The 27,058-nt window shown below is 39.5% G+C and overlaps 1 protein-coding gene across 1 annotated transcript in view; it reads left to right on the forward strand.

Annotated features, from left to right (window-relative positions):
• MAGI2 (membrane associated guanylate kinase, WW and PDZ domain containing 2) overlaps nt 1-27,058 on the forward strand; it is a 694,450-nt gene that overhangs the window by 624,812 nt on the left and 42,580 nt on the right. Inside the window, exons 14-17 of the mRNA XM_008493015.2 lie at nt 847-938; nt 6,890-7,082; nt 10,018-10,266; nt 24,700-24,885. Of these exons, the coding sequence (XP_008491237.2) occupies nt 847-938; nt 6,890-7,082; nt 10,018-10,266; nt 24,700-24,885 (720 nt within the window). The remainder of the gene's footprint in view (nt 1-846; nt 939-6,889; nt 7,083-10,017; nt 10,267-24,699; nt 24,886-27,058) is intronic.

Here is a 27,058-nt window from a genome sequence, read left to right on the forward strand (position 1 = left end):
TTTGTTTTGTTTTGTTTTTTGAAGACACCAAGATCCAAAATTGCAGTATCTTTCAAAAAAATCTGAAGATATTTTTACAAAAATCTGACTTTTAAAAAACTACTGTGTTCCTAACCTGCTACCAGGACAGAATGTGTATTTACAAGCAAGTTATGCAGGCATATGGAAGCACTATTTTAATGATTCATAAAGCTGCTACTTTAATTGAGTAGCATTAAGGAATTCAAGTTAATGATGTTACCTTTCATTGTAAGCCCTAAAAGTCAGAGGCTTATAATGATTGCTTTTGTCAAAACTCTTTGTTGAAGGTATTACCTGCAAGTGGAGTGCTTAAAAGCTGCATTACAGATAAAGACATAGTGGTTTATGTCTGTATGTGGAACTAAAACAACTTGTTATTCATCTTTTCTAAGTTGAACTGACAGTTTTTCTGTGTATCTTTATCTCCCATTTCAGTTTACTCCCTTTAGATTTTAATGAACTGCAAGGAAAAACACAAATTAAATGCCAGAGGTGGATTAACAGCAGTTTATTTCACAGTCAGTTGTGGAAAGAAGGCACCTTTATAGGCTCTATTTTGAAGAGATGTTCCCAGTACTGTTCTCCTGTGAATGTATACTAGCTTGGTTTATTATATTCTACTAAACATAATCATCCTCCAAGATAACTGCATTTTCAAGTCTCTTCCTTGTCTTTGTACAACATATTGTTTCCCATTTGTTTCCACCAGCTCTAACCAGGATGCCATTAATCATGTGCAATGAACACAAGGTGGGAGGGAAGATGGTGTAAATTCTCAGGACAAAGCCAAAATGCTTTGCTTAGTGGGATTTCCCTTTAAACCAGGTCCCGATTACAAGGAGTTGGATGTTCACCTTCGGAGAATGGAGTCTGGGTTTGGCTTCAGAATCCTGGGAGGAGACGAGCCTGGACAGCCTGTGAGTTATTTCTTCCCAACTTTCCTTTTTATAACTCTAAAATCCATGTAAAGGTCAGAAAAACACATAGCTGAACCCAAAAGAACACCATGTTAAGGCTGTAAGTGAAATGGCCTTTTTATTCATCCACAGAAAAAGACAGGACTCTCAGGTTGTCCACATCTAAAAAATGTCAGAGCAATTTCAGTTACAATCAGATGGAATTAAGTTAGAAATAGTGAATCACTCAGCCCTTTACTGCAAAGTGTGACCTAGCAGCTTCTAATCCTGATTTTCCAAAACCAAGTTTGAGCAGGAGGTTTTTTTAAAAATCAGGTTATGTAAAACTATGCATAACTGTGTTCACTGTGGGCAGACTGTATATATGCATAAGGCAAAAAGATGCTTTTGACAATGCAGTTAATTTCCAGAAAGAGCAGGTCCCCCCAGGGGATGGGAGTCCATGTTCAAGGTTAGATGCCAACATCATCTCATGCATCAGGCATAAGCATGGTACCTTTACATCATTTAGAGAGAGACATCCCTGTAAGCAACTGACAGGTAGCAAAACCAACATAAATGCATTGCATGTGAAATGAAATATAAAATAATGCATATGAACAATTTTTTAAGGAAATGTGTTCAGATTTTAGTGAATTACTGGCATATATAAGTAATAGAATTCTGAGAAAGCAAGCAGAACCACTACTCCTTCAGAATAACTTTGGCTTGTCAGTGAGCACTAATCCCGAGTTAATAATATTTTATTATCACAACCTTATGAGTCTGAGTCCTGTGTTATCACAATTTGGATAATAATGGATAACTAGTTGATAGATTTATATAGAGTCATAGAATCTGTATAGTTGGAAAGGACCTCTAAGATCATCAAATCAGAGTATATTCCATATTCAAATTAAAACAGAATAATATAGTTATCGTTTAAACATTAACATTAACCAACACATGGCTCTGAGAATCAGAGGCTCCTCTTTTTTAAAATTTTCAGCATTTATTGACGTGCTGATAAATATTAATAGTTTACTGATGCCTCCTGTATGAAGAAAATTGCACTGTATTCTAAAACAGGTTCTTCAAGTGCTGATTGAAATGCAGACACCCTATTTTAGAATAAGTGTTTTGGAATTGATTTTCAAAGCTAAATAAGGTGTAGCTCTACAGAAAAACTTTAGAACAACACTGTTTCATCATGCACACTTGCAGAGTGTTTGAAGCCCCTTCTAGCATCTAATTTTCTTCCAGAGAACATGTCCCAGAGCACGTAAAATGAGGCCACTGAACCACCATCTTCACATTATCTGCCTCAGTATTTTTCATGTCTCTTTGCATGACCCAGCCAGAGTGAGTTCCCAAAGCTCACATACTAAGTAAAACCAAGAAGGAGCTAGGGTAAAAGTCCCATTGTATCATTTTATGCTGCAGAGAATTGGCACTAGGGGAAGATTTGGAATTTTCCCTCTACCTGCTTTGAACAGTAGTGTGTAGTGGCATTTTCCACCTCACAGGGAAGTGTCCCTGGCTACTCAGTATGTGGGGAAGTCTGTCTTGGTATCTCCTGTAGTGCTTTTTTCATTACAAATGGATAATTAAGTAGTCACAAACTGAGTGTCCAGCTCTGCGGTTTGGAGGTTTACAGCATTCTCATGAGGAAGAGTGCAGCTCAGATGCCTGAAACAAAAAAAGACTATTATTTATGTAAGACTAATTTATTTCAACCTAAAGGACTGCAAGAATAGGGTATCTAATATCCTGGAGTAAAGAATACAAGCCAGAGTTTGGGAGACCTGAATTTGTCCCTGCTCAACAATTCAGTAGAGTGGGAATTTGGAAAGGAGTCCTTTGCCTCCCCACTACAGACATTATGCACTGAACTGTTGCAGAGGAAGCCACCCTTTATAGTTTCTTTCCAGTGAAAGACGTGGCTTTACTTTTATCATAACTGGATACTAAATGCAGAGATAAGCACCTTGCTATTTTTTGAAAGCAAGACTAAAATTGTTGTGAGCCACCTTCTAAGGGGCTTCACTGTCTTGCTGAACCATTGCTCTTAGCCTGCACTTACCCTCAAAGTTGCTGTCTCTGTTTCAGCGCTCGCAAACACAAAATCAGTTTTCCCACAGCTGTATCAGACAGGCTTTGTCTCCCAACAAGCCATGTCTCAAAATCCTCAGGAATGAATAAGGTCTTACCTTGAGGATTTAAGAGTAAGAAAGGCACCTCCTTGGAGCTAGGTGTCACAGTGCTGAACTCCTCAGTACTTACTCCTTCGTTGCCCATCTACTTGTTTTCACTGCTCAAATTCATCACTAAGAAAGACAACATGTGTACTCCACCTTTTTTTTTTTTTTTTTTTTTTTTTTTAGTTTCCATCTATTTTGTATTCAAAAATGCAAGACTTCTTAACTCTGTTTTCACTCCTCCACTGTTTCCCTGGTCCCCTGTGGACGGCCCACCTGCAGCCTCCCATTCTTTTCGCCTCCAGAAAAGGAGAGGCAGTTTCTGCCTGTCCTTCAAACCCCTGTGTCTCCTATGAAATGAGAACTGAGATGCTTTGAAATGTTTGTTCCAGCTCTCCTGCTGTGAAGTCAGGTAGCAGAGAACAAAAGGAAGTTTTCATTGCCTTTTGTCTTTGTGGTTTTCATTTCTAAAAAGGCATATGTATTCTTCAGCACAAGGCAATAAGCTTTTCAGAGAAGCAGAATCCACATAAAGGTTTTTTTGGAAGGATAATACTGATGCTGTAGAGAAACTGTAGCTTAGATTCCTTTTCGTTATATCAGCTACCTGGCACCTTAGAAAGAGGAAGTGATGCTGGACCTCGAAGTTCCACTTTCCATATTTGTAAGCATAAAGATATTTTCCAAAGGAAAGACTTTTGTTGAGCAATTTTAAATATCAAGACTCTGGACTGTGCCATTTCCAGTCACCTCTAAGATCTCATGAGATCACACCGCCACAGGGAATTATCACATCTCCCAGAATGCTGAGAAGTTAGAGACAATATGACTCTAATATCAATGTAAGGTTACATATATATTTAAACTAAATATTTAAACTAAAGCTGCAAATTGCTATCTGAAAGCAGAGAATATATGGGATACATGTGTGCAGGATCAAAATCACAAGAACATAAACAACATTACACTAAAAGTTTTACCTTTTCAACATCAATTGACTGGGATTCTTCTCAAAAATACCTGCAAGAAGTCTGTCTGCATTCCTTTTATGGTCAATGCCAAGCAACAAGCATTTCTAAGACATAACAGATGTCCTTAAAGTTAAAAGTTAAGATAATGCAAACCATGCTTTAGAAACTTCTATTTTTAACACTGTTTAGGTGGAGTTCAGATGATTAGCTTGGATTTACACATCACAGAAACGTATAGTAAGGCGAGGTGAATCACACCTTTTTTGTATCTTACATGAATTTCACTATGTGCCTATGAAGCTACTCTGTTATATTCAGAGAAACTGGGACCATTACCAAGAATCACAAAGACACTCAGTAGCAAAACAGATTAACGTGTATGACTTAATAACCCAGGGTTCAATTTCATATTATGCTTTGTCTCAGTCTTTCTAATTCCATCATTCCTCATATTTAAATCTCAAGCAATAGATAAAGCTTCATTTTCTCTAGAATACACTCTTTTTTGCCTACACATCATCATCTTTTCCTCACACATTCAAAGCAATCTCATGCAAGTATGAAACTGCTACAGAGGTAATACAATCCTGATAAATATTTTTCTAATTTGTGTTTTGCTTGAGAATTTATAACTATTGTGGAAACTACTCAGCCATGAAATGAGAGCAGGTACTGGATAAGAAACAAGCTCAGGCACAGAAATTTTAAAAAGAAGGAAAATTACATTGTTCTTGCTATATCAAATCACAGAGTTGGTAGCCATCATCTTGACAAACACACCTACCTGAAGTGTTTAAATTAAGACTCTGCTGCTTATGTTAGGAATCAGTTCCACCACTAAGATGAGTAACACAATAACACTCCACTGTGGACATATGAAATATCAGCAATAATTACTAAGTAAGTTGAAACTAGAAAGAATTTTTGTGCTGTGCTGTAGGTACTGATGATCTACCATGCTGTGAACTGTATTTGTGTTTCTACAAAGATTAAAAATGCACAAATTGTAGAATGCTTTGGCAGCTAATTATAAAACCAAAGGAGGAAGGCAGTCCCTACAATCTTCCAAGCTCCAGAGGATTGTCACCCTCCTCTTCCCAAGATAACTAGAAAAAATTCTTACCCATACAAGATGCCTAAATGTAACAGTTTTGAGAATGCTTTGTGGAAATGTAGCTAAATATAGCTTTAGACATCTTTTTTCTTGTCCAGTAAAGGAACATAAGTATATATTTCATAGTTGAATTTTGCACAATTTTCCAAAGCTTTGCGGTACATTCTTTCAACCTTTGAAGAATAGGATGGAGAACCTGAGAGAGTGTCTCTGGCAATTCAGTCTGGCACCACTTAACAGGTCCCCAAGAACACCAGGAAGCAGGAAAATGCCACAACATGTTCTCTCTTTGCTAGGTTTTGAAAGCAAAAGTGAGCCAAAAGGAGGCTAAGAATTTGGCAGAAATTCTCCAGGCTCCAAATGGGCTTTCATTAAAAAACTCTGCTGGGATACTTGCAACTCTGCAGCTGAGACCACAAAAAAAACCACAAGGCCACCTGCGTGACTACCATACCTACCCTTTGCAGTTCATCATGAAAAGCAACACTTGATAGCTTTTATCTTTTCTTATTTAAAGCATACTGTCACACGGCATGTCACATCCATCACTCTGTGCTCACTCTCACATTGAACATGAGAAAGGAAAATTTGGAACACACTCTGTGAATGTTTTAATATTCTTTCAAAGAAAGCAGGTTTTGTTTGAATCCATCTCAACTGTTCTACCACATATTCCACAGGGAAAATATATACGTCGTCTTCTAATAAATTATGTGAATTTATGTGCATAAAAATTGGAGAAAGTCATTAAAAGGGTTTGAACAGATTTTTTCTAATTTATATGTCCCATACAAATTACGTTTAAATGTCGATTTAGGAGAACAACATCTGCCCAGAGTAAGCCAACATTTTTTCCATTTTATTAATCAACCACTACCTGAACAATTGCTATAACATTTGTCACAGCACTTCTTTTCCATACTTCTTTTCTTTGGGACCCCTATAGAGTCCCAAAGCAAGCTCTGTGTATTGGGATCACTTCCTCTGCTGACCTCAAGTGTGTAAGTTCAGGTGTTTAAATCACACAGCAGGGAGGAATCTTCAGTAAGAAATACACAGACTAATTTTAAGTCAAAAGGACCTTTATGTGGAATCAGTCTGCTTAAATCTTCTGCATAAGGTGGACTATATCTACTCAGTGCTCCTTATAGATATAGATGGATTGTTTTGATTTGAAGATATCAGATATATATCCTAATATCAAGATTATCAGGCATATCATAGAATCATAGAATCATAGAATAGACTGGGTTGGAAGGGACCTCAGAGATCATCGAGTCCAACCCTTGATCAACTACCGCCACAGTCACTAGACTATGGCACTGAGTGCCATATCGAGTCGCTTTTTAAATGTCTCCAGGGACGAAGAGTCCACCACCTCCCCAGGCAGCCCATTCCAATGTCTGATCACCCTTTCCGTGAAAAAATTCTTTCTAATATCCAATCTGAACTTCCCCCGGCACAATTCACTCCTACACAAGTAAGAAACATCTTACCTTCTTACTAAAGGCAAGGAACCATCTTCAGTCATTCCCACAAAGGAGGAGAGTAGCTTTCAGACTCAAGATACCACCTGCACTGAATCACTAGATTAATTTCAAAAGAAAGAGAATATCATGCCATCAGTTCATGGCATGAAGTTGGAGGCTCAGTGTATGTGTGACATGATTTTGTTTCTTTGCGGTCTAGATTCTCATCGGAGCAGTAATTGCTATGGGCTCAGCAGACAGAGATGGCCGTCTCCACCCTGGTGATGAGCTGGTTTATGTAGATGGGATTCCAGTGGCTGGCAAAACCCACCGATATGTGATTGATCTTATGCATAATGCTGCCCGAAATGGGCAGGTGAATCTTACTGTGAGAAGAAAGGTGCTACCCACGGGTGAGTAAAGGCTGGAAAAGGTGAAAAAGAAAAAAATTAAAATCCAAGTGAATGTTTGTGTCATTTTGAAGAAAGAAAGAATAATTTTAAATATGTGTCCTCTTCTCCTGTGACAAAAACAGTACAGCTGAGTGTTGTTTTCCGTCAGAAATGGAAACAATATTGGCAACCCTGGTGTGGTGATCATGAGTGCTCTGGGTCTGTTCCATGCTGTCTTGGTCTGTGCTGTCTCCTCCTGTCTGCTTTTGGGACAAATCATTCACCTAAGTCAAAGCTGTTGAAGCTGGCTATGTCAATAAGCAATCAGAGAAAGACTCAAAGACTTGTTTAGAGCAGGAACTCATTTCACTCTCATATGTGTTAAAAGCCCATTTCTGGTCTCACTGATGTCATCTGGAATTTTCCCCCTGAATGCAATGCAAGCTGACTGAAAACTTTCCGTATGGCAGAAGCGGCTCCTAGGGATAGGGCTGGATCCCCCCCTCAAACAGACGCTTTCAGAAAATGAACCTAAAACAGTAAGAAGAATTTAAAGTAAATTAAACCTTTAGCCTAGCTTGGTCTCATTTACGGAAAAACACTGGAGCCTGGAAAAATGTGTGGCAGCATCTATTAAAGCTTTAACGGGAGCGTTTGCTGCTGTTCCAGCACAGCCTTTTCTTACTCGAAGGAAGAAATTCGCTTAAGAACTTTTAACACATTTGTGGTGAGTACACTTCACTGAGGCATCAGAAATGAGCAAACCTGCTGCGTTCCCAGCCTGTCCTGTCTTCTGCCTCCCCATGCCCTAGATCCACTCTCGTTGCCTGCGCCGCTCCCCTTCGCTCCCCTGCCAAAAAGCCTCCCTCCCACTCCCCTTCGTCTTCGCAGTCCCCCTCCCATTGCGGCACTGCAGCTCACTGCCAGCCACGCTCTCGCGGGACTGACTTTCTTCTGTTGCTGACTCCAGAGCCCTCCAGCCAGAAAGGTCCCATCCCGCCCGCCGCGACGCCCCCTCGCAGCTCCCCCAGCACTAGGAAAATGGCCAATAACCAAGGTAATCCGCTTGCAATTAGCACCTTTCCCGGGTCAGCTGGCTGTACAGACCGCAGGCAAAATTAGCACAGAGAGGATGCCAGCCCTCGCTGCTGCTTGTTAAATATTAAATAAAAGGGTCTATTAGACACTCTGGTCTCCTGGCACAACAAATGAAGCAAGCTGGTAAAACACCTGGAGTTATTCTTGGGCCTCGAGAGTGCCACACCAGGGAGTATAATGTGTAACTCATTAATGTTTAAGCATTTTGGTAGCTGAGCAGGATTTTACGGTGTGTTTCAATGTAAGCTTTGTGGAAGAAATTTTAAATTACTAATGTTGGGCATGACTGAAAAATGCAGTGCTGATGCATCAGGCCAATTGATTTCATATGAATATCTTACTAGCAAGGATGTATACAACAGAGATGTGGGGCTTTACTTACCTGCCTGATACCTGATGCACGTATCACAGCCCTCACCTGGAACTGCTGTTTTGCACAGATACTTACTCAGATCTGGATCAGAAAATCTTCATTCAGAAGCTCTGGAAAAGAATTTGATTAGGAAAATGTGGCATTCAGAACAATGTAGATTAAAATGCCATTTTTTCACAGGCAGAAGCAAAACGTAATTTTTCTGACGAGTATCTATTGCGCAACTGAATCGAATAGCCATTTAACCTCTTCCTCCTGTATCTTTCTTTTCCTGTACTTAATGGCATACAGTCACAGTCATTCATGGCCAAGCCAGCTCTTGGTCATTCTGCAGAGTAAGATAATTTCCTTTCTGTTGCAGCCATAAACAGAATTCAGTTTTCTGAAACATGACAGCCAGAAAATGAGATCTCTCTTGTCACTGACTATGGCATTTAGTTGCAGATTTGGTTCAATAACTCCTGAAGATTTTCAATTTAGCGCAGGAGTATAATAATTGTTTTTCTTCTTCTTCATTCTCTCTAATCACTTTATTTTATAGTTGCAGAAGGACTGCTAAAGGACACACCTGACTGAGAAAGCAGCATCTTGTCCTTGGATTATGTTTATTTTGCTAATATACAAACACTGAAGGTCTAATTTGCAGTCTTTCTTCCTAGGATGTATGTGTGTATGTGTAAGTTCTTCACAGGTTTGGCAGACTCTCTCCAGCACTCTCATCGCTACGAACAGAAAACATTGCTTACAGTCTTCTGAAAGCTCTGTATTAAAACTATCAATAAATGCTGATCTGTGTATACAATTTAGATCTTAGGAGAGGATTGCCAAAATTCTTGTACTAAAGAAGTGTGTAATCCCACAAGATTAGGATTACAATAGGAAAGTGTGTATGGACTCCATTTTCACTTCTGCCCTTTCCAACTCACCACACAAGAGCATCTGCAGAACCTTTAAATGAGCACTGGTTCTGTCATGACTCCCACAGAATAACTGTTTGTGATTATTTTTCACTGTGTAACTGCTCTGTTCCATGGACATCTTTTGAGCATGCTAATCAACTCATAAGAAGTACTTTATGCAGCTAATTACTCTGTGTTAGCTGCCCACTTAAATTCTTTAAATCCAAACACAAATATTGTTATATTGGATTAGATGGTCACATTTTCCTCTTTATGGCAGATCAAGCAGCAGACAAGGGAATAGGGCTTGCTAATGTTTTTTGCAGTCCAGATAGCCACTGTTTCTTACTTGCTTTTCCTGTCTTGGAAGTTAGTGTTCACGCGCGCTTTATCTGATTGCCCTTGAACGTTTTGCATAATTGTGTAGATTTCTGTCTCTCTGCATCTATTACAGCTTCTGGCTTAATACTAGTGTAGTCTGGGTTACAGACAGTCAACTATATTCATGCTGCATTAGCAGATATAGTGTAAGTCATGGAGACACTGAGTTAGTCCAACTGTAACACTGGTGTGATTTATGTTGTAGGAGAACCGTGCCCAGAGAATGGCAGAAGCCCAGGCTCAGTGTCTACACACCACAGTTCTCCAAGAAGTGACTACACTACTTATGCTAACAGTAATCACGCTGTCTCTAGTAGCAATGCTACACCCCCCGAGGGCTTCACTTCTCACAGCCTGCAAACCAGTGATGTTGTGATCCACCGCAAGGAGAATGAAGGCTTTGGCTTTGTGATCATCAGCTCCCTGAACAGGCCTGAATCTGGGTCCACAATAAGTAAGTAGAACACATTTTTCAGGTTATATTTTTTCCAAGTGCACTCCAGATATGTAAAACAAACAAACAAACCAAGTAACTAACTAAAATCTGACATCTGCTAGTTAATCACTGCAGAGATTAAAACTTCAGTGACTTTCAAGCTTCCATTCAGAGACACCATTTATTTTTTCTGTTGTTTCTTTGACAAAACTAAAGATTATTATTCTGACCTCCAAAGCTCTGTGCTTCACATGCTTATTTGGCTGTCTCAGTATGACAGGATTCACTCACAAAGTAGATTTTTTCTGTTCCTATATTCCAAAGAGACACTCTGCAGGTAACCGCCAGGGCTATGTGAATAAATGATTCCTCCAGATGCATTTGAATTACTTTGGTTTTGTTAGTTTGTTTGTTGTTTGGGTTTGGTTTTGCTTGTTTGTTGGGGGTTTTTCTGGCTAGCAGAAGAAAATGGAAAATGGGAAAACAGAGTAGACAGAGGTGGAGGGAAGTTGATTTTTAGCTGTGTTGACTATCCATAGAATAAAAGTTACAACTGAGTAGAGGGAGATGGTGAATATAGTGACAGGATCCCTTAATGATTATTGTCCAGAAAACTAATGCTTACTGTATCTCAGTTTTTTTGTTTTAATATAGGTATCTGTTGCCATTTAGATGCCCTAGATAACTGTAGGTTAGTTGTAGGTAACTGTAGTCCTAGATCAGGCAGATGTGACACAGGATCTACAGGAGACTCAGATCCTTTGGTAGTGGCAGCTGCAGGCACAGAGATGCCCTTGTATGTTTCAAATGGCTTTTAACTATGAGCTGAGCTCCTTGGAAGGATGAAGCATAAAAGCTTTATGTTTAGAGACATCCACATCTCCCACCAAATCTATCTGAAATTGTGAATGCTAACCACTGCTGAAAAGCCAAGAGAAATGAGAACACTTGTCATTTTGCAAGTTTCAGCCCAATGCAGCCCTTTCCCTGGATTTGAAACATGTTTTGAAGGAGCTGTTTTGCTCAAAACTGCTTCCCAAGGAAATAAAATAACAATTTCAACTTTTATGCCCAAACTTCTTCTAAATTTGTAACAGAAATCAATTAAGAGTACTGAGAAACCCATAACTCACATTAGCAAATGATCTCAGGAAACATCTTCACAGTATTTCATGATCATGCACTTTTTAAAAGAGTTGCTTTCAATATTACTTCATCTGAATTTTAAACTTCCATGATTGCCAGAATTAATATTGTAACAAAACCATGGATAATTAGCCTCTTGGGACTCGGAGTTTTCACTTTATTGAATATAATAGGCAATTGGAAGTTCTTTGCAGAAGATCAGAAAGGAAAAAAAAATCCAAAGAGGGCATTCAGATACATACATATTAATCAGTTAAATCAGTCATTAATTTTTCAAGAAAATTTTTTCGTAGATAGGGTTCAGAGTTGGGGGAGATGGAGAGGGAAAGATGAGAGGAAGCTGAAGATTAAATGCCCAAGCAACTAAAAGTTCTGTGACAGGAGTATTCTGCTGAGCACAACAGAACCAGCTTCAAGATCCTCTTTTGTCTCCTACCCTCCAACACCTTCCACTATTATTTGTGTTTCTCCCCAAGCAACTACATCTGCAGCCACTGTTGAACTTCAGTTGAGCACCTCCAATAGTAAAGCAAAATGACAAGGCTGCTGTGGAAGTGACAAGTGAATTTATTCAAATAATAACTGCACTGAATTTCAGTCATCCCAAAGAGCACCCAAATCCTAAGTTTAGAACAGCAATGAACCAAAAAATAACATTTGCTGTAGACAGTGACAGGATAGAGAAGAAAATACCCTTTATATGTGAATTTCTTCCCAAAAATGTAGGGGGGAAAAAAAAAACCAACCTGAAAACAGCATAATCTGTCATCAGTCCTTAAAACAGTCTACAAATTGTTAAGTATTTGTAGTTTCAAGGAGGTTCATTTTCTTTACTTAGTAATTTTTCAGTTTAAGTAATTTGGGCTACATTAACAGTATAGCCAGTAGATTGAGGGGAAGTTATTGGCTTCTTTTACACATCACTCATTAGGAGCCACCTAGAAGAGAGTGTTCAAGTTTTGGGCCCGTCAATACAAGAAAGACAAGCAAAAGTTCAGCAGCAGCTGGGACCTGCCAAGGTCACTTCCAGATTGAATTAACATAAAATCCTTTGATTAAAATGCACCATCAGGGCTAGAAAGTGCACTAACACCTGGAAGGTATCAACTGGATGTAGGTGTCCTGTCCAAAATACATCTTACATCAGTATAGAAATATGGATTTTTATGGCACCGTGTCAAGTACCTTGGTAGTCACCCACTTCTCATAGCAGTAGTATCTTAATTTGGAGAAATGCTGTGGTATAATTCAAATGTTTCTGGTTTCAGAGCCAGTGCATTTGTTGTCAGCTCATGCATCCCTATGTGGCACAGAATGATGCTGTGCAGGCATACCCTAAATATACACATTTAAATGATAATGTAGTAATTTTGAGGCGATGCCAAAAGAATTAAAAAGGGCAAAGTAGATCAGAAAAGGGAATATCTTGTAGTGTCAGACCTTGCTAGGAACAGCATAACCTAAGAAGTTGTCTCACTGGGAGCATCCTCAGGGCAAAGCACAGAAGAGTTTCTTTGATTTAAGAATGTTTATTTTGATGACTCTATTTGCCTCTCTACTTTCTTGTGAAAGCAAAACACTTGAGGACTTAGAAACACATGTATCATAATCTCTTTTACTCAAGAAGGCAATTAATTGTGCACTGAAAACATTTTCCTTGTTCTGGAAACCACACCTAAACTGTTTTACAGCAGTAACAATGCTTAGTATGGAAGCATGACCCTTGCATCAGTAGGAGATGGTACCTCAAGAACTACCAGAACTGAGGTAGTTATTCAAACAGAGTTGCTAAGAATCTCAGGGCTGCAGGTCCAGGGGTTTTCTGCTTTGCAGTTGGCTCAAAGCTCCAGGGAATACACAAAAGCTTATCCTCTGGGTATTTGTCAGGGGAGTTAAAACCAGCTCTGGCTTTGAAGCTGTAGGACCACCCCATGGAGTCAGAGTAGCAGTGCTCCAGCTGCACCTCATACCTTTTTCTCACCTTCTCACACAGGGTGTGCTGTGTCCTTCTTCCACAGAACCTGTGAGGAGTGCTTCCCACTTCCCCTGAGCTGGAAAAGAGCCACAAGAGGCTCAGCAGCTATCAGAATTGAGGTTGTTGTTCTTGACTTAAGGTCTTGGTCAACTTGGACCAGCCTTTGCCTTGCAAATATTTCAAAATACGAAGTGCATTGTTTTAGCCTTGCTACAGGAAGAGAGTGAGGGCAGGGTGCAGCCAGAACTAGGGAATGGGCTATTTTTTCACATTTTGTGATAGACAATCCTGTAGAAGCTGTCATTTAAATAAATTACTATTAAGTTTTTAGAAATCAGCCTATAGATCTAGAGGTAATTTTGACTTACTGGTATTTGCTTAAATATCTAATTCTTGTTGCATATTTCTTCTCCTATGTTGTACAATAGTAGAAATTTTGTCTCACTTTTGTCAAAGCATTGCTTGGGATGTTCCCAAACCCAGCACAGAGGACTTTATTGCACCAAACTATAGTTCTTTGGTGTGGGACAGATCAGTAGTGGAAGACAAGTGCAAGGATGGAATAAAGAGATTGCACAGGGCAAAGCAGGGATGTAGACATGTCAGCCATGCTTCAAAATTATGTCAGTAAAAGAAGATAAACTATAAATAAATAAATGTGTTTTAGTGGTATATAGGGAGCAAGTTGTTTCAAGTAGTGCAGAACCCAGAGGATCTTAGAATGCTAAGAGATTAAAATAAGAAAATTCACCTAGCCAGGCTCCTGACCCATTCCTAATGGAAGAATTAACTTCTGCTGCCCCTAAAACATACTGTGCTTTCTCCCAGACCATTCCAACATTAAAGGATCTTTAGCTTCTCCAGGCAGGCCACCTAAATGTGACCTTACTCTGTGCTTTCATTTGCTATGCGGACCACACAGAGATTATCAACATTTTGTCAGCCCCAGCAGTATTTCTTTAAAGGATTCAGTGATGCATTCCCAGCTGAGCGTTTGGAAGCTACAAACTCTCATTTTTTGCTTTTAGTTTGGAGTGGATCTGGACTGCTTTAATCTCTTGGCTCTGTGGAGACCTTTCCAGGCAACTGCCTTTGCCTCCCAAATTACAAACATTTTTCCACGTGGCCTGGTGCCATGGCAGAGTTAAGTGGCTAAACTGTGCAAACTGAAAGCCCTGCCCTAAGGAATACCTGCATGCTTCTCCCAAAAAAAATACTTGTGGCATATGAGATTCTGCAAGGAAGGGCTCCTCCTGGGTCTGTCCCCTCTGAGTCCCCAGCATCCTGCCACAACAGGTGAGGCTGTGGAGGTACAACTGTCCCTGGGATGGCATTGCCTTACATGACAGTACTGAATGTCACATTACAGGTAAAATACTGAAATGGAATTAATTAATCTAATGTTTGCATTACATTTAGGAAAATAATAGTGTGAGTCCTCTCTAATGAAGCTCCAGTCCTGTGCAGAATTTTAGGGTAGCAGGATAAGTTCACTAGCTGCACCCCACGGAAAAGCACTTGCAGCCATCTGAAATCAGCTAAAAGGAGATTGGTGGATTAATTTCATCCAGAGCTTTATAGTGCACATTTGTGCCAGCCTATTTCATATCTTCCTGATGCTTTGACTTCATGTGTTTGGGATGCAGCTCCTCTGGAAGAATTTATCATCCTCTTTAAAGCTCTTAACATTCTAATTTCTGTAAAAATAAGCCCATGTGTTGGTAACAGATCTCGTTAACTGGCAGCTTCCAGTGAAATTGGAAAACTGGCAATATTTCTGAATTTTTCTGTCGTGGGTACCGTCAATTAGCACAGTTACCAAGTGTAAACAAAATGAAAATTCAAGCATAATCAATAAACAATTTTTTTAAATGTAAGGCAGATGACTGCTTATGCACATTATGATCTTCCCCCTGGTTAGCAAAAGTGAAGTTGTAAATTTAGTTTTTCCCTACCCTGTATATGCCAGTGACTGATGGATTTTCAAAATATGATAAAGAAGTTTCTCTCATTTCTCAAAACATGTAGCCTCTAAAAACATAAATCCAAGATAAGCCTCTGCTGACTGCAGAAAACAGCATTCTAAAGTAAGTCCCATTCAGCCTCAGAGTTTCTTTGAGCTCCTTGCAGTTTAGAGATAAAAACCAGCTTACTGATCAATGATAACTGTGTGATCTGAGGCAGTTATTTGTGCTGTAATTTCAACCACACTTCTTCCTCTATAAGACCATGCCCAGGGGCACAGCCTTCTGTGACCAGACTTCAAGTTTTAAAGAAAAAATGAGCTTTAGAAATTAGGATGTCTTTCTAGCCCAGTGTAGAGATCCTTGGAACAGAGCAGTGAAAGCCCACCTGCAGAATGAGTGCCCTGGGGAAGATACAAATTGTGGCAAATAATCTGGTTTCTTATTTCTGCTTGGCTTTGGTATTCAAGTTTGAGCTGCTCTTCTGTCTCTTCAGCTACAATAACACACTTTCTAAACTTGTTTTACTGTTAATATGATTTGGAGCTAAAAGAAATTGGTACAGCAATACATCAAATAAATATTCAGTAGAATTCAAATCAAAAATCAGTATTAGAGATAGAACCTTAAGAAATGAAAGTTATTTTTAATATCACTGAAGATACATAGCTGCAGTTTGCAGGCATAGTATATTCAATTGGCTATTAGATATTTTTTGGAGAATAAATCGTGGAGGATCTTAATCACATCATTCCCCTCTCTGGATGAATTTTGTCCTCCAGTGTGTTCCTGAACAGGTCATTCAGGTCTAGTGGTACTGCTCTTGTGACTTTAAAGAACAAACTCTGCACATTATCTTAGCAGAATCATGGGAAGAGAATCAAGATTTTCTAAGGATTTCACAGAGCCCATTGTGCTTTCATGAGAAGCCTGAATTAAGTACCTAAGTTCCATTAATTTTTCTTAGGTCTTCAGTTTCTGAGGTATGTGCACTCCTTCCCACCCACCTTCTTATAGCTGTGCTATGCAAGTAGATGTGCTTCATAATAGCACAGAGTTGGATGTTTCACATCATAGGTTCACTGACATAAATAAAAGGGATCACTGTCATCTGCCATTGTGCTGCATGGCACAGATTTCCATTTTCCAAATGATTGTCACATAAAATAACCTATGAATTTTAGGGAAATATTTTATCTTGATTCTCATATTAGCCCTGTAAATCATAAAAGTAAATCATACTCAAGCTTCCAAATTTTAGCTTATTCAGTAGCAATGAAATTACAGATATTTACGTTTAATATATTCTCCCAATTAAAATCTGATATGCTGGAGCCTGATGGATGAATGAAAACTCTTGCACCTTTTGAGAACTGAGCATATAATAAATATTCATGTGATCATCTCTGTCACATTCAGAAGGACAGCTGGCTCAGGAAGGTTCATTTGCTTGTTTTACTATCCATATCCATTAACAGCAGAAAAGATTGCAAGAGTTTATCTGCCAGAGGGTTTAATAGGTAAGGTAGTGGTTCAAATGTTTTCCCTTTAACTGATCATTTTTGATATTTAGCTACTATATAGGGAAGTTGCTTTATACAAAATACAGTCTCAACAGTCTCAGTACAGACTGAAAATACTGAACAGATGTTAAAAAAATTATTGATGTAAACCAGAAAACTTTTATTTGTTGGTAAAGTCTTAGAATCAGCAATTTCCAGCATATGGCTCTCCCAGGAGAGGAGAAATAAATTTATTTCCAAAATGCAAGAGACTGATTAAAATAAACAGGGTTGGAAGCAGTATCTGTATTCAACAACTACTCTGGCTTTGTGTACAGCTGACCCAAGCATATGGTGTAAAGCCACAGAATTTACTCTTTCTTTTCTATGATAAGAAGGTGTGGGGTGGATATTAATTTGGATTATAGACAGTGAAAGTGGGTGATTTTATCAAATAAAAACATTCATATAGAGAAAAACATGAATCTGTAGATAGCAGTAAGCTAATGAAAGCAAACATTACCCACTTTCTTAATGTCTTTTAAATAATTTTTGTCTTGTAATTCAAGTTCACTATTGATAATGAGCTTGGAGCTGGTAACTGCACAATTAACTACTTTCTGGGAAGGCTTCACCTGCTAGGTGCAAGCATTTTTTTCAGAAAAATTAGACCCAATCATGAGATCCACAGTTTGGAATTTTTTCTTCATCATTACTGCTCTCTGCTAGTTTGTTTTGTTTGGTTGTTGGTTTTTTTTTAACGTAGGGTTATGACTTTTGCTTTGGAAGGCTTTTTTTCTTGAATGGAGGTATCCATAAATATCACTCCCAAGTATCACATTTTAGAGGGTATGATATTATTAGAGGAAAAAAATCTGTATATCTGTTTTGAAGGTCTGAATGTTTCATACACATATAAACTGCATTTCATTTATTTCCCATATTTTCAGCAGTTAAAAAAAATCTGTATAAATCCCTGTTTACCATAATGTTTCGTGCTTGCAGTCATTGTGCAGTCTGAGACAACAAAGAAACTGTTACCCAAATAAGCAACTTGTTTTCTCTAGTCACTCCTCATGTAAATAACAGGATTCTTGGGGAAAAAAAAAATCCAAAAAAAAATTCCACAAATGCCAGTGTTTCTGTATAGCCTGCTCATAATCAATGCTGTTCAGGTAATTCAGTTTTGAAATAAATGGATCAAGCTCTCTGGAGAGTCTAACCCATGCACGTGCTGCCACTGTTCAAAATGTACATATGTTTGGAGAACAGCTTGTGGGAAATTCTTAAAAGAGGTCTTAACAGATAAGTAAAACTTTTTAAGAGCTAGTGGAATCATTTACCACCAGTCAAGTGATCTGGGACTTACTTCCTTTAAAAAGGTACATTATTAAATACTCTGATTAAAATAAAACACTGAAGATGCAATTTTTTAAAAAATACGATGTGTTAACAAAGCCCTAATGAAATGCCAAACACAGGAAGTTTCTTCCCAAGAACAGCCCTGTGATGCTGGGAGAAGCCAGAGAGCTGCAGAGCTCGGCCCTGGCTGTGAGCAGTGGCAGAGAGGACAGCACCTATAGCAGACCAGGACCTTCCCCATGCACCTCAGCCTTCACATGGATGGATTTCTGATTTCATCAGTGGTGGATCCACATCTGTGAATTTGCCTAATCTCTTTTTGAATCCCCTCATTCTTTTGTCTCTCCAGAAGGATGCCCCCACCTTCACTTCTCCAAGCTGCAAGCTCATGGACTAATCCATGGAGCAGAGGCTTTTTTCTGCTTCTGGCTGCCCTGCTGTCTTTCTCTGAATCTTTGCTAGCTCAGTGCTATGATTTTTGAGATGAGAATATTGAAACTATCAGAAATACTCAGACTTAAGGTGCACAGTAGTAGTTAGCAATAGTTTGTTTCACTTGCTGTTCTTTTTCTAACTCTTGAAACTTTGTTTGCTGTTTTACTGAGTTTATGTTTTTAGAGAAGTATCATAGAATCATAGAATCATAGAATCATAGAATCCTAGGGGTTAGAAGGGACCTCGAAAGATCATCTAGTCCAACCCCCCCTGCCAGAGCAGGGCCACCTAGAGTACATCGTGCAGGAACGTGTCCAAGCGGGTTTTGAATGTCTCCAGTGAAGGAGACTCCACAACCTCCCTGGGCAGCCTGTTCCAGGGCTCTGTCACCCTTACAGTAAAAAAATTTTTTCGAATATTCAACTTGAACCTCCTGTGCTCCAATTTACACCCATTACCCCTTGTCCTATCACTGGTCACCACTGAGAAAAGCCTAACTCCATCTCCCTGACACTCACTCCTTACATATTTGAAAACATTGATGAGGTCACCCCTCAGTCTCCTTTTCTCCAAACTAAAGAGACCCAGCTCCCTCAGCCTTTCCTCATAAGGGAGATGTTCCACTCCCTTAATCATCTTAGTAGCTCTGCGCTGGACTCTTTCAAGCACTTCCCTGTCCTTCTTGAACTGAGGGGCCCAGAACTGGACACAATACTCCAGGTGCGGCCTCACCAATGCAGAATAGAGGGGGAGGAGAACCTCTCTTGACCTACTAACCACACCCTTTCTAATGCACCCCAGGATGCCATTGGCCTTCTTGGCCACAAGGGCACATTGCTGGCTCATGGTCATCCTCTTGTCTACCAGGACCCCCAGGTCTCTTTCACCTACACTGCTCTCCAGCAGGTCAGCCCCCAACCTATACTGGGACATTGTGTTGTTCTTCCCCAAATGCAAAACTCTACACTTCCCCTTGTTGAACTTCATCATATTTCTCTCTGCCCAACTCTCCAGCCTGTCTAAGTCTCTCTGAATGGCAGCACGGCCTTCCGGTGTGTTAGCCACTCCTCCCAGCTTAGTGTCATCAGCAAACTTGCTGAAGGTACACTCAATACCCTCATCCAAGTCGTTGATGAAGATGTTGAACAACACCGGTCCCAGTACCGACCCCTGAGGGACTCCACTAGTCACACACCTCCAACCAGATTCTGCCCCATTGACTACAACTCTCTGACTCCTTCCTTTCAACCAGTTCCTGATCCACCTCACTACCTGATCACCAAACCCATACTTGGTCAACTTATCTACAAGGATGCTGTGAGAGACGGTGTCAAATGCTTTACTGAAATCAAGATAAACCACATCTACCGCTCTTCCATCATCTATCCACCTAGTAATTCCTCATAGAAGGCTATGAGGTTAGTCAAACATGATTTACCCTTGATAAAACCATGCTGACTGCTCTTGATGACCCCCATGTCCTTGATATGCCTGGAGATAGTGACAAGAACAAGTTGTTCCATCACCTTCCCAGGGATGGAGGTGAGGCTGACCGGTCTATAGTTACCCGGGTCCTCCTTCTTGCCCTTCTTGTAGACTGGAGTGACATTTGCTATTCTCCAGTCCTCAGGCACCTCTCCTGTTACCCATGACTTACTGAAGATGATGGAGAGTGGCCTAGCAATGACCTCCGCCAGCTCCCTCAGCACCCTTGGATGCATTCCATCTGGACCCATCGACTTATGGATGTCCAGATTACTCAGCTGATCCCTAACCCAATCCTCATCTACTACGTCAAATTCCTTATCTATCTTGACTACTTCTGGGGCTAAATGAATCTGGGGCTCATGTGGAAACCCTGCAGGAGTAAAGACAGAGGCAAAGAAGGCGTTCAGCACCTCTGCCTTCTTTATATCCTCTGTCACCAGGGCTCCCATCTCATCCCTTAGTGGGCCAATATTGCCTCTAGCGTTAGTTTTACTAGCTATGTCTTTGAAAAAGCCCTTTCTATTATCCTTAACCTGACTTGCAAGGTTAAGTTCCAAGGAGGCCTTAGCTTTCCTAATTGCCTTCCTTCATCCTCTGACAACAGTCCTATATTCCTCCCAAGTGACCAGCCCCCCCTTCCATGATCTGTAGATTTTCCTTTTCCACTTAAGTTTTCCCAGCAGTTCCTTTTTTAACCATGCTGGTCTCCTAGCTCCCTTACTAGATTTCCTAACCATAGGGATGCTCTGATCCTGTGCTTGCAAATAGTGGTCCTTGAATATTGACCAGCTATCTTGAGCCCCTTTATCTTCTAACACCCTGTCCCATGGGATTTCTCTTAACAGTTGATTGAGGAGGCCAAAGTTTGCCCTGTGGAAGTCCAGGGTTTTGGTCCTACTGGGTATTCTGTTCCTTCCACACAGGATCCTGAACTCTACCATCTCATGATCACTGCAGCCAAGGCTGCCATTGACCACCACTTCTTCGACAAGGCCCTCCTTGTTGGTTAGTATAAGATCCAGCAGCGCTCCTCTTCTAGTCGGCTTGTCCACCATCTGCATTAAGAAGTTATCATCAATGCACTGGAGGAACCTCCTAGACTGTGAAAGGCTGGCTGTGTGAGTCAACCAGCAGATATCAGGGTAGTTAAAATCCCCCATGAAGACTAGGGACTGAAGTTGTGAGGCTGCTTTCAGCTGCCTGTAGAAGGCCTCATCAACCTCTTCGCCTTGATCAGGAGGTCTGTAGTAGACCCCCACAACTGTGTCACCCACACCAGCCTGCCCCTTAATTCTTACCCACAGACTTTCAACTTGCCCCTCATCAGCCCCTGCACAAAACTCAACACATTCTAGTTGCTCTCTCACATAAAGAGCAACTCCACCACCTCGCTTCCCTGCCCTATCTTTCCGAAAAAGTACATAACCATCCATGGCCACATTCCAGTCATGTGACCTATCCCACCATGTCTCTGTTATCGCTACCAGATCATAACCCTTAGCCCGTACACTGACCTCTAACTCTTCTTGCTTATTCCCCATGCTGCGTGCATTAGCATACAGACATACTTATTTCAAGATCTCCAGAGTGGTAATAATTTATTTAGGCTTCATCTCTTCCTATGCTTAGGCAGGGTTATTTTTTTCCCCCATATGCATCTTTTCATGAGATGCTGTCTGCCACTTCACTATCCCACTGGCACTGAGTGTTTTACAGTTCTTCCACTCCTGTTTTAGATGTAGCCCTTCTAAACAATAGCAGTTTCCATCATGGAAATTCATGGTTCATTGCTCCCTTTGTTCCTTATATTTTACCTAATTAATCCCCTATGAGAGTAGCTCTCATTCCTTCACAGTGTTTCACCACCAAAGATACTTAAAAGTTGTTTTCTAACATATTCTAACATGTTTGTATTTTCATAAGTAACCCACACATCACATAACCTGAATCCCTTAGAAGCACTCATGCTTGTAAATAAATCCTTAAATAAATCTTCCTTCCCAAGGCAGCAGCAGGCCCCGTGGTGGCCCGGATATTGTGATTTAGGAGCAGACTAGACTATTGTCCAGAAATGTACACAAACCAGCTTCTGCTGAATGGCTGTGGGTTTCTTTAGTAATTCACTGAATTTTCCCATAAAACCCTGATATAGTGTGTCAGATTCCTTTGCAGACTCTGATCCAGGTTCACGTTCCTTCTGCAAAGGTTTCCACACCCCACTGCAGCAAGCTTATATGACACCACGTTGCACGGATAAAACCTCAGAAGGGGAGCATTAAATCCTTAAAACCCAAAGTGTAGTCGAAAGTTACCTTGGCAGACACAAGGTTTGCTCTGAAGGTCACCTACTGTTGATCCTTAAATAGCATGGGAGGAATAAGGAAGTGCAGTGATGCTGAAACACATAGATTGGATGCCTACATCGGGAAGGTAAAGGACATCAGGATTAAGTGGAAATAAGAAGGAACACAGATTCCTCCTCTTTCTCCCTCCCTTCCCTTTTCTCAGGATCTGAAGCAGAATCAGACTCACGGCTCTGCTACCTCCAGTCTTGATTTTAGCAGACATCTCAAACTATTGTCAAGTGCAAGAAGTCCAATAAAAATTGTTCTGGCAAATTAATAGGATTTCCCACCCACCCCTCTTACAACTGATGTCTATATTTAATTATTTCAGTGAGCAAAACCTTCTGTAGGATAAGAAATGGCGAACATGGGAATTTTAACTCTGGAATCCCAGCCCAACTTCCCCTTCTTTCTTCCTCCTATATTTCTTGCTCTCAAAAATGAGGCAATCTCATTTTCAGATCTCCACTGTTGTGTAGGATACACATGGTAATTTCAGACAGATCTTGTATTATATATCCCAGAAAGAGACACATTTCAGTCTTTGCTTGAATGATTCTTGGTGATGCTTTAAGAATTGATTTGATGCAAAAAGGTCTGTGTGGATTTAAAGTGTTTCAGTGTCAGGTTACTATTTTACTTCTTCACTTACTGATATGCATGTAAGGCAGTTATACATTGGCATAAAGGGCAAAATAAATGCAAGTTTTGTACAAAGTGTGACAATTCATCTTTTGTGTATTTTAAAACACAGAAAGGAACAGAGATTGTGACATAAATTGGGTGCTTCTTTCCTAAGCTTCAACATACTTCTGGAGTACCAAAGTTGTGTCCATATTACTAAAATTGTAATTTGATTTATATTCTCACCTGAATTGTAGTAGTAAAGAAACACACAGCTTAATTGATTGCACGTAAGGGAACTCATATTTTCAATTCTGAGTAAGTTGATTTTTAACATTGTAAACAATACTTGCATCTATACTAGAAACAAAAGTTACTTTGAGGTACATGTATTGTGACTTTATATGAGATCTGCACTCTGTGTATGTCACCATCACCTTCAGGCAACGTTTATCAGAGTGCTGAGAAATGTGTTGTGCAGTGATGGAGAATTCTGAACACATCTCCTCTTAGAGCTCTGTTTTATATGAGCATTAAAGACCTAGATATTTCACACAAATGTTTCACCTTTTCCAAGTTCTGTTTAGATATTACAGTTTTAAGGATATATTATTTTAAGGAAGAAGAAAAACCAACCAGCCAACCAAACAAATAAAAAACACAACAGGTTTTAAACAGCAGCAGGTGGAGAGAGAGGCCCATCAGCTTTGTTCTAAGTCTGACAAGACTGAAGTGTGGAGTTGGTTAGAAATCAGACATTAGGATATTGATAGAATATATAGTAAAATGTAATCATGAAAACATATTTATGACAGTAGAGAGACAGCAAAATACCATGCTAGAGAAAGGAAAATAGCATCCTTGATAGAGAGAAGAGTCACAGTATATGCACAAGGTGGAGAAACACAGAAGCGCAAAGGAGAAGTGATCTGAAATGTTTTGAGAATATTTATGTAGGGAGATGTGTATTTGATGTAATAAATGTGTCTCTGTATTCATAATTAACTGTAAATTTGTGCTGCCATTATCTAATTAGGAAACTGCACATCTCAACAAATCTTCAGTACAATTTCTGCTTCTATTTATAATTTACATACTTGAATGGAGGAAGCAAACCATTTGGTGAACCCTAAGCATTTACAGTGATAGCATCCATTTGTATGTAAAATAAATAATTTTTGTAGTGCCTCTGCTGCAACATGGAAGTAAATCTGTAAAATAGGAGTCAGGTAGTAATTCATAACTACTGAATATTGTGAAAATTTACCTTCCCACTGTTTTAATGCCTTATTGTTTTTCTAATATGTTTATTATCTTATTGTGTACAGGATTTGCAAACTAGCTGAACCATAAACTGATTTTGGATTTCATATATAGATATATATTTGTGCCATGTATATTTCCATATCTGTATTTTGAGCTTTTAGTGAAATCTGTACTGTGGTACTGCAAATGCCATTGTGTAAGAATTGATATTCTTACATGTTTGTGTACAAGCTGTTCATTAATTCATTTAGAACTTTTTTTCCAAATGAACTCATTTTCTTCTGCATTTCAGCATCACCACTTGTTGCAGCACATATTAACTGTGGCTGTTGTTCCTTGTCTAGCTGTGCCCCATAAAATAGGGCGGATAATTGATGGAAGTCCTGCGGATCGCTGTGCAAAACTTAAAGTTGGAGACCGGATCTTAGCTGTGAATGGGCAGTCTATCATTAACATGCCTCATGCAGATATTGTGAAGCTAATTAAAGATGCAGGTCTCAATGTAACTCTTCGCATCATTCCTCAGGAGGGTAAGTCAATGGCCCTTAAAAACAGGAAGAAAATTTTACATAGCCTCCAATTAGCTTGAATTATGTCACCGCTTGAAAGAACATCTTTTGTTTCACTTTCTCAGCTGTAACAGACAGCACAGCAAAATTACAGCCTTAAAACTAGCAGGAATAATGTCTGAATTCTTGAAAAGGTTTCTAGTTATGAAAAGGGTATTTAAAGCAAACCTGGAGAAGCCTGAGAGTGAGCTGACTGCCAACAAGTCAGTTTTAATGCCTTTTAGAAGATTTGTCTTCTACATGGAAAAGAACCCTACAAGATAGCCAGGTTTTGATTCCTTCTATCCTGATGTAAACCAAACCAAAACTGGTCTCAGAAGAGAATGCAGTGGCTGTCACCAGCTGTCTTCAGCTACCAGCTACGTGTGACAAAGTGATGTGAAGGAAGAGTTGAGATATAGTAATTTACTCTATGTGTATCACTATAAATGCACAAGGCACAACAGAACTGAACCCTGAATAATCTCATTTGTAAAGTGAGGATAAGGGGGCAGGCTCATTATTCTGGTCATTACTTCAGAGCTAATCAGTGAAGATCTTTTGATTCTGGTTTCATGGGTGTCATGGTTGATTTCAGGGCTTTTTTAAGTTTAGCAATGTGCTGTACTGGTGAATGAATTGTACTGTATTAATGAGGCTGCAGCTTTATAGCTCAGCAACTCTTTGAGCTAGGAATGTCACACAGCAAGTAATGTATTCACTTAATGATCCATGCTCCAGCTGGAGGACTTCACTTTCTGCTGTTGCATTCAGCAACAGGACAAGGAAATAATCTGACACTGGCCAAGGACTGCAACTGCAGGAATTTATCTGCTTTGTTAAATAAAGTAAAAGGCAAAACAAAACCATACCTGAGTTCAGAATTCATCCTAAAGAGCTGGAAATCAGTGGTGTATAATCCCTGAAGTTCATTTTTATGTCTACAAACAAGGGTGGTGCTATACTCAGTCTGTGCAGCTTATTTTGGTCTCCCTTGTACACAGATGAATTCATATTAACAAATTGATAATTGTTCATTGTTAGAGATGGATACCTTAAATTAGAAAGGAAGCAGAGGTACATTTGAGATGCAGTACTACAAGATGTTCTCAATTGCTAGTGGTGAGAAATGATTTGTGCCCAAGGCATGGCTCCTGTGTGTGACTGTGTGACACTGGGTATCTCATTTCCCTTCTGGTATTAGCTTCCCAGCTTATAAATTTAGGAAATTATCTAATACTTCTGTAATATACTTTCAGGTGAAAAATACCATATAAATGCAAAGCAGTTTTAGAAGTAGCTTATGATTTGACTGGTTCATCCATAGTTATGAGAGTAATGTTAAAATGAGGAACAAAATTTCCAATCTTTGTCTCTGAAACTTTGCAATACAGAAGAGACTCACAGATGCAAAATGGGCAATTAAAGCCTCAAGCATAGTAATTACACAGACAAGTATTGCTTATGCCTGCATGAGGAGTGTTTTAAGTGCAAGTATACAAGCTTTTTTGATAATTAAGCCTAAATTGAAAAGACTCTTAATAAAGTAGCCAAAATTTTTAGAATAATTGCAAACATAAATTAAGTAAGTAAAGTGTCATTAGAAATGTGCAGTCATAGGGTACAAACTCAAATGTTAAGAAAAAAAATTAAACAATTCAAAATTCAATCTAGGTTCAAATATAAAACTAGGCAAGATCTGGATGATGCATAGCTATTGCACACCATGCCACACTGGCCTCAACCATTCTGTTGCAAGCAAGAACAAAAAAAATATATAATGTGTACCTTTGCTGTTGATTATGCATGAACAACTACTTGTGCAATGCTCTGTGCTTTTGTGGGTGGAGTCTCTCTCGTTTACACTTCTTAATAAGTAAATTATGAGCAACAAAATTGTGCCAATGTGTTGGGAGAAATATATTCAATATGAACTCAGTGCCCAATGTGTCTCCTCCCAAGTGGAGCAGGAAGCCTGAAGGAAAACTGGCATCCCTTATTTGTACCCAGGCCATGAGACCACATTTCTTACCCTAGCCTCTCTGTCTTTTTGAATTGTATGTTGTTTGGAAAGAAGGATTCTAGTTTTCTGCAGTGTTCCTATATGAAACTCTGGTCATTTGGCACTATGCAGTGAAATATAATGATGGTTAGT

The sequence above is a fragment of the Calypte anna genome, chromosome 1 (assembly GCF_003957555.1).
Source record: "Calypte anna isolate BGI_N300 chromosome 1, bCalAnn1_v1.p, whole genome shotgun sequence".
In the NCBI taxonomy this organism is placed as follows: domain Eukaryota; kingdom Metazoa; phylum Chordata; class Aves; order Apodiformes; family Trochilidae; genus Calypte; species Calypte anna.